We start from the raw sequence: 8,668 nt of genomic DNA on the forward strand, positions 1-8,668 counted from the left end.
AAATGAGCACAGATGCCCTACAACACTTTCCGCAAGCAGGCCCACACGCATACACATCTACGACCACACAAAGTGGTGCTGTTAACGGAAACCCCGAGCGGAGGCGCACTAGATGAAGATATAGACGTCTTAATTTACGCACTACGCAACAAGCGGACGTAGTATTGAGGCAGTGTGCTGCCACTACTGTCTTTCCCCGTCAACGAGAATGAGCTCGTGACCACGTGAGGGTAGGGAATTCACAAACAGAGGTTACCACCCAACTGTAGTTTCCTCCTGTGGCGGTCGAAGGGAGGACAGAAACAAGCGGCGTACACGCCTACAGAATTTGAAGAGGCGTCTTGGCGTTTACTTTCAATGTAATAGGAGTAAGTCTTGTAATGTCTACATATATTTGGTGACCATAAGTACATACGGCGTAGAGGAGGGTATGTTCGATGGTAGACGGAGTACACTCTACACTGTAATTCTATATTGATCAGTAATTTATACATATATACTGATCAACTGACACTATATATTTGTTCACCATATGTGGTATACGAGTGCAGAGCGGGAGTATGCTCCATAGCCGGGTGGAGTATACTCTATCTTGGGGAATTCAGTGTTCAACTATATACACAGGTGTATTCCTCCATTGTCACCGTACATCTAGTCACCGTTCGTATCTACGAACGCAGAGGACATGCTCGATGGTGGGATACAGTACACTCTACTCTGGGTAATATTACTGTTCAATGTATATATGTATTTATGTTAAAAATCACTCGACGTCATGCAGGCCATGCTGTCGTCATGTCATGGAAAGAGGAAATATAAGTACTCAGGTACATCTTCCAGTATGCACGCATTTGCAAAGCTAAGAAATCGAGAAGGGTCTCTTCTTCGTGTACTTACTGCATGCATGAAGGCGCATATACGCAAACTGCGTATACACTTGATTCAGGTCCGCGATTCGCTTTGCCAAGACGTACACCGGCATATTGTAGCCATATTTGTAGGCAAACTCTCCTGTCAGAAAGCGCCGATACACAGCAAAGTTCGTCGATATGAAAAGCAGCTGAGATGTGCAGACCGCAGCAACGGAGTGTTGAAATCAGTAGTACAGCTACGGACGACACCCTACTAGCGGGTCACTGGAGCATACAGTCATAGATAGAAACGAACACAGACACTCGTGAGCCACAAGCGCTGCGGCAGCAAAACTGGAGCTGTTGCCGTTACTCAAACGCTTAAATGGGGAAGCATCATCTAACATCATCATCTTGCAACCGACGGCCTGGAGGCGAAGAGGTGAAGGGCCAGGCAGCCTCCTCATTACTCAGGATCCAGGACTCAAAACGTCAGAAACACAGACGCATTCGCCCAGATCTTATGGGCCTCTGCCTCCACGAGCGTCGTGTGCGCTGGTGAGAGTCTATGTGTGGACACACGTTGACATGAGTACTGGTTCTACGGTCATAAACTTCGTGCCATACATACTGAAGCTCATTTTATATCACGTGGTGATACTTGTGTACGACTGCAGATGAACGTGTGTATGCACGTGTACGAGAATATGTGTATGTACGAGTTTGTATAAGAAATATCAACAGAAGTAGGCGTCGGGTCCTACCGCTTTGACCAGGTGGGCGCCTGTGCTCCCTGCACGTATGAAGTCGTGTACAGTTGTCCAATCCGCGTTGCGTATATGCATTCCCGTCGTATTCATTACGTTCGTATATATGTATGTGTGTGTAGGTAGAAAGCTCAACGGTCGTGGATCTCCACGACGGCGGAGCGAGAGCCTCAGAGAAAAATAGTCGTACACAAAGGAAATGTTTTGTGTCGAATGCGATCAAACGCAGAGGCGCGCAGCAGATCTCCTGCGTGTAAGGCATCCATTGATGACGCCCTACGCAGCATCGTGCGCCCCGTTCGTAGATATGCGAATGTAAGTGAACGACTGAGACAAGAGCGAACGCTGACAAACGCAACGAGCGCTGAACACTTGTGCACCAGAGTCTGACATGTACACAGAGTATAACTAATCGAGTAGAAATCGTTTTGAGAGAGTTTAATCTCAAGTTTCTGGGTAGCACGTGAAGCGGTGTGCTACGCTGCTACGCCGCAAATAGCGCATATATTACCCTTGCAAGGCATCGTACTGTACTGCAATCGAAGTACAGTTGCAGCGAGAGCCATGAGAGATAACAGAAGTTTCGGCTATCATGCAACTAAAAAAAATGCACCGCAACAGCTAGTAGGTAGCCAATTTCCAGTAGGTATGTCAACAGGGGCCCACGAGGAAATTATAGTTCAGCCCTATGTGCAGTCAAGATTGAAGCAGGTACTGCCTGGTGAATGTCTCGCTGAGGTGGTGACATAGGGTGCGCCGAATCAGGAGAGCAGCGCTACTGCACAGCAGATTTTCAAGAGATTTGATGAGGACAATAGCAAAGACCAAAGCGTGATAGCTTCTGGCGAAAGGAGAGTAACGGAAAACGAACGCGTAATACGGGCAGAAGAACTGACTAAGCTTCTGACAGACATGGAGAGGACAAGGAGGGGAAGGAGGGCGGCCTTCTGGAGGGAAAATGACCTACCAGCTTCTTGTCGAGCGCGAAACGCAATACTTCGGCAATCCGGGAACAACCCGACAAAGCAGCCGCCAATTGTAGAAGACAGACTGTACAGAGAGGAAACAAAACTGGTGTCAAGGTACTTATCCTGCGTGCATCGGAAGAGGAACAAAAAAACGCACACACGGACACGTAGAAGCACCTACCACACGTCGAGTTCACCGAACCGATACCACATACAAAGATACACACAGACACGCGCACACAGGCACAAATTTATAGAAGCACCTACCACACCTTCCGTTCACACCCGACCAGAACCACACACACACATCACACATACACACACACGAAAACACACACACACACATACGCACAGAGATGTGGAAGCTTCTACCAGACGTAGATTTTACGGGAGCTGAACTACATACGCACTACGCTTACATACTTAGAAGCACGTACCCACGGGTCGGCCCTGGGTTCCTGTTGACTGGTGCCTCAGAAGTCATCGAGGTTTACGACTCGCGTCTTAGTGACAGAATACGTAGTAGCCGTTCCATTCCTTTCAAGAGAATGAAGAACGAAAGGTATATACAGGTATATACAATAGAAAGGGTGAGACAGCAAAAAATACATAGAACGAACATACAGTTCTCTGAAAAGATATCGACGAAAGCGTTCAGGGGCCCAAGGAGGGGAGAGCAGCGCGTCTGGCAGGAGCACTGAACACGGCGAGAAGAATATACACAGCGCGACATGGCCGCGGAAGCGGAGAAGGAGGACATGAGGACAGCAGGAGAGCAGCCGGCCTTCACTGGCACGATGTACGTGCGTTTAGAGGGCACATACGTGCGCGCCAGGCTGGCGTATTTGCAGCCGCCTAAGTCACTGATTCATAACTTCCGTGTGCACATACCTCGAGCAGGGAAGCGAATAGATATTCAGCAGCACGAAACAAAGGCAGTCTATGTGTTCGCCGAACAGCAACTGCGCTACAGCAGCAGGCCCACGAACAATGAAAAACTCTAAAACTTTCCGATGTACTGTGCGCTACAGAAGTGAATCTTCATGTGCTGTTGTTCATACTGCCGCCCACGGCATATGTTTTATGGAAAGAATACGTCTCCCAGGAAATTCGGAAAGATAGTAAGTATGCTCGCACTTGGCGGGATGTATGTGCGTGTGAGCGACATGGCCTCCAAATGTGTCCAATTCCACCGTTCCTCCCACTAATGAGCGCTGTTACGCATCACGTCCGCAGCAGAGCATATGTAGACAGCCCGGCGGTTCCTGTCGGTCACATATTATTGCTGCTGTCAGCGTTTTTGCAGACAGCAAGTAATATGAACGCTTCGAAGGAGAGCGGCTGTGCCTGTACAGGCCCGTTCATATACAAAGCGCATGTGATGCGAAGCAGCACGCTGAAGTACACCGTTCGAGGGTAAGGACGCAGAAACGGCAACAGCAGCACAGTAGTAACATGCGCACTACAGCCACCCACAACACTAGAAAAGAAAGCAGGTAATCAAATGTAGCTTCTTCCAATTCGATTGCGAATTTCTCTAACTTTGTATTTGCCCTCATGTTCCAAGTAATCATTGGCACCCCACTGATATTTACGAATGAAGTACACATTAGAGCACGATATGTGGCCTCCATAGCCTACAGGGCTTGTGCAAGCCCGCTAGGCAAGGAGTTATAGCGAGCTCCATGAAATATAACCTGCAATGTCTACCATGTGCGAGTCAATGTTCTCACGATACTGTTCTGCTTTGCAAATCTCACAGCACCGTGATGCAACACAGAAATGTGACTGGTGTGGCGGGGAACCCTTGTGGCTGTGGCTTCCGTATTTGTACGTCTGCTGCTGTTTTGGCGCCTTGCAAACGTTTGCTCTGATGTTGTCGGTAGTGCTTATCTGCACGAGCCGTAGATCGCCTATTACGCATGTAATTTTGACAGCAGCTGCTGCCTCCCCTCCACTGCGAAAGCACGAAATGCGCAATCACGGCTTCTGCGTGTATCGACGAGGCCTTCAGCGCTATGATCGCCGCTTGCTTTGCGTGTAGAATATCCCGGCAGTATGTGCTGCTACCCCTCGATGCTCGTCATTAGCTTCAAACCGTGTGCTGACGCGCGGCACTCGTGTCGCTTGGCCGACCTCTACCTCTAGCAGCGGCGTCTTCGCCAATGAAGCAGCGTGATTGCTGGTAGCAACAGCACCTCGAGTCTACGTTGCTTGCCCATCCAGATGCCTTCCCAGCCCCGGCAGTGCGCAGACTGTAACCAGTCCGTGAGCAAATCCGCCGTTGATAATATGTCATGTGTATATATGTGTGTAAGTATGTATGTATGTGTATGTGCTGCACAATTATAAGAAGTGACTGCTGTTAGTTTGTGAAGGGCAGAATAGATGTAGTAATACTGATAGATAACAGTGTTTTCTAATCATATAGTAAAGCCACAAAAAAAGAACAAACCCGGAGCGACTGACACAAGACGCATTGACTTGATTCGAAGTATGAAGAAAAGGGTCACTGTTTTCTGTATAAGTACTTATCACGAGAAGGGGCTGCGTTGGCGGCGTCTGAGACATGTGGGGCCCGCGCTTGATTCTATATAGAATTTCATACCTGGCTGAGCTGCTGAGCAGCCACTTTCTTTTGCACTACCACGCAGGCACATTCTTCCCCTTTGACAGCGACGCATGACAAGTTGCAGTTACGCACTGCCTTCATGGCATACTCTGAGGGAGGCACAGTTGCAAAACAGAGGAAGCTCGCAAAAAAAAGAGCTCTGCAAATGAGAAAGCCCCGTAAGGAAGACTGGACGGGACACCGACGATGAAGCGAAGGCACTATCGACATAACAGGAGCAAAGGCACGGAGAGAGAGCAGCAACACATCTGAGTAGAGTTTTTCAAGAATGCGAGAGAAGCACGCAGCAACTGGAAACAAACATACACACACACATGGCAACAACGCACCACCGTCTATGTATCTCAGTACAGCCGTCCTGCGACTCGAGTCCCGGCAGACATCGTGTGAGAAACTCCTTATGCCAATATCTTCTGCGCATACGTTGGACACGATGCAGATTCCGCTATCTCCGATACTTCCACCTGTAAACGCTTGGGTACGTGGATTCATGTGTGGTCCTATATAACTCTCTCTGTCTGTGTCACTTCCGTTCGTCTGCGTACGCCGCTGTGAGCGTGCGTTTGTGTAGCTGCATCTGTGTTTGTATTTAAGTGGGCTTCTGTGTGTTGGGTGAAGTTCCATCTGTGTGTACGAGGGGACGTGATGTGTCGGTGTCTCGGTTACTACGTGTCTGCGTGTATACATGTTTGTGATTACTAGCGCAAGCACTCATTTACATATGAACGTGCGATTGAAAATGTACACAGATGAGTACATAATCAAGTATATATGTACATGGGCTATATATATGTGTGTGGGAATAAGCAAGCGTAATACATTAGCCGTGTACATTTGTGAATATGCTCACATCACACGTATGTGGCCATACACAAGCAGGACGAACAACATGCGCTTTTCGTACGCCACGAGAATAGAGACGTGGGAGCCACAGATAAGTAGAAGCACGCAGACGTACGACAGACGCACATAACCAACTTCACGAGCATGTCTATGCTTCCGTACAGACACCTATTATGCACCTCGTATACAGACATGCAGATTTTCAAATCATCTGAGCAAGAGGGCTGTAATACCCATTCATAACTGCTATTATCACAGAGAGGAGTTCAACCTCGCCAGTAGAACAACAGCTACCTGTGTGTACATCGGCCCCTCTCGCGTTAAGGGGTAGTAAGCTACGGGGGCCTGTTCGTGCTACACACTGGTAGAGCTATGTTGTAAAGAGACATATATGCTCTCTCTCACAGGTTATATGCAAATATATATCTATATGTAAATTATATGCACTACTATTAGGGCCATCTTCTGAAAAGATATATATGCTATTTGTCGGGTTATGTACATATATACAGTCACATATGTAAAGGGAGAGGTGAGAGAGAGCAAGAGAGGTACATGTGTGTGTTTTTGTGTACATAGTTAATCCATAGGTTTTCTTGAGCATATATACGAGTCTTTGGTACTCATGTCTACGTGTACACGAGTGTCCACCTGTGACTACATCCCTGCGCTTGTCCTCTTGCGGTAGTACTCTTCTGATAGAATAATGCTGTTGTTTGCTACAAATGCATGTAGGCACTGGCGACAAACAGGCAACAGGCGTAGGCAGCCTGCGAATGTGTGGATCCACCACCGCATACTATATCGCAAAAGCTCTGCCAACGCGTGCATACTTTTGAGCACGAAGACCCGTCACTGCTTCACTACGTCGCACAGACATATACGCGAACACGCACACACACACACGCTCTCCACAGGCACACACCTACACTCACGCAGTACACAAACACACACACTCCTAGATACCCACACATAGACACACACATACACACTCTCCCACCACAGACGAACACCTACAGTCACACAGTACAAACACAACCACACGCCTACGCACACACATATACTCCCATACACCCACATATGCATACACAGACACAGACTCACACCACACATAACCATACACCTACCCCACACACATATACACACACACAGACAGGCACCTACCGCAACCACATACAACCCACATATATGCGTCCAAATATATACCGCTGTGATGTCGTACTAAGGGACAATAATCACACCTAGCCGGTATGGCCGGTTCGCTGCGAGGAAGCTGCTATAATGCGCAAATGTAAACTTGCCGTTAGGAAGGATATCACTGGCAAAAACGTTTCCTATTCGAGCAATGTCTCGATGTCCTGCGTTCAGCGCTGTACAACAGAAGGTATTGACATGCGCCTTTAGAAGTCTCTCTAGCGGACGTGGATTTCGCGTTGCACCCACTTGAATGCGGAACGCATCATAGAAACTTGGGATATTGAGAGTTGTGTGTATTTAAAAAGCCAGTGTGTCACCAAAACTGAAGCCGCGCGTTAATCAAATATGAAGATGCTTGGCACACAAGCGCAAACCTATTGAGAAGAGGATGGCAGCTTAATGACAGGATGCCCTCACTGGCCTCCGAGACAATCGTATTGGGAGACTGGCATAAGGAGTAGTAGTGGCAAGGCACTACGTATTCTCTCGTCCTTTCAAGAACTCTCGTACGAACCAAGACTTAGAGTAGTAGTGGCAAGGCACTACGTATTCTCTCGTCCTTTCAAGAACTCTCGTACGAACCAAGACTTAAAATGAAAGTTGTCTTGCTAATATTTACTCTGTGGCCACTGTGCAGCTGCTGTGGACTCTAGCTCTGAGAGGAGAAAGCAAATACGGGCACTACAGCTCCAGGAACGTACATGGCATTCGATTCCCCTTCAGAGCTAGTGACAAGTACCACAGGAGACTGCACTCACGCAAGTACACATGAATATACATGCAGATATACATATAGGTATATATATTCATCTTTCTATGTAGGAAGAATGCACACTTATGTCTCGTGCATGTCTTGTAAAGGATAAAGAGAGCACTAGAAAATGTTGTCGAACGATGCACCGCTTTATTCGGTACTCGTGTGTAAAACTTTTTCATGACGAGCGAAGCGTAGGTAGTACACCTACCGACTTGGTACAAGTTGCCATCGGGGGAAAATATGGTGATGTGTCGATCGTACATCGCCTGGCTGCCTCGGCCTGCCATGTTTCCTTTGTTTACGAACTGCCAGGAAAACGAAGCAAAGGATCCTCTAGTTTACAGGAGTTTCTCTACTAGCTGAAGATCGTGCGGGAGCAGGGTGGATGCAGTGGCTGTCGCTGGCACACAGTGGGGTCCCTATCTTCGAACGAACAGGGATCTCCAAGAAGTTGCAGACAAACATACATACAAACGGGGAGAAACAGAACAAACACACAAATCGCGGACACGACAGTCAGAGCGCTCGCTGAGACGACTTTCTGGCCCGTGTTTTTCTGCTGGGTATCACACGTCATCGCGCATCTTCTCCCCCCACTCACGTCGAAGGCCACAGCGAGAAGCCCTCCGGCAAAAACAATGCATAATATAGCC

At 48.0% G+C, this 8,668-nt stretch overlaps 1 protein-coding gene across 1 annotated transcript; it reads right to left on the reverse strand.

The window, feature by feature from the left end:
* Positions 1-897: 897 nt before the first annotated feature.
* LOC131479254 (uncharacterized) lies at positions 898-8,302 on the reverse strand (the record flags this gene model as incomplete). The annotated part of the gene is made up of 4 exons (XM_058659801.1): positions 8,224-8,302; positions 5,195-5,307; positions 2,586-2,709; positions 898-1,011 (listed from the first exon to the last, which is right to left on the reverse strand). Coding segments are annotated over exons 1-4 (430 nt in total), but the record flags the coding sequence as incomplete, so codon positions are not given.
* Positions 8,303-8,668: the final 366 nt, after the last annotated feature.

This window comes from Ochotona princeps, unplaced genomic scaffold (genome assembly GCF_030435755.1).
Source record: "Ochotona princeps isolate mOchPri1 unplaced genomic scaffold, mOchPri1.hap1 HAP1_SCAFFOLD_2619, whole genome shotgun sequence".
Lineage (NCBI taxonomy): Eukaryota > Metazoa > Chordata > Mammalia > Lagomorpha > Ochotonidae > Ochotona > Ochotona princeps.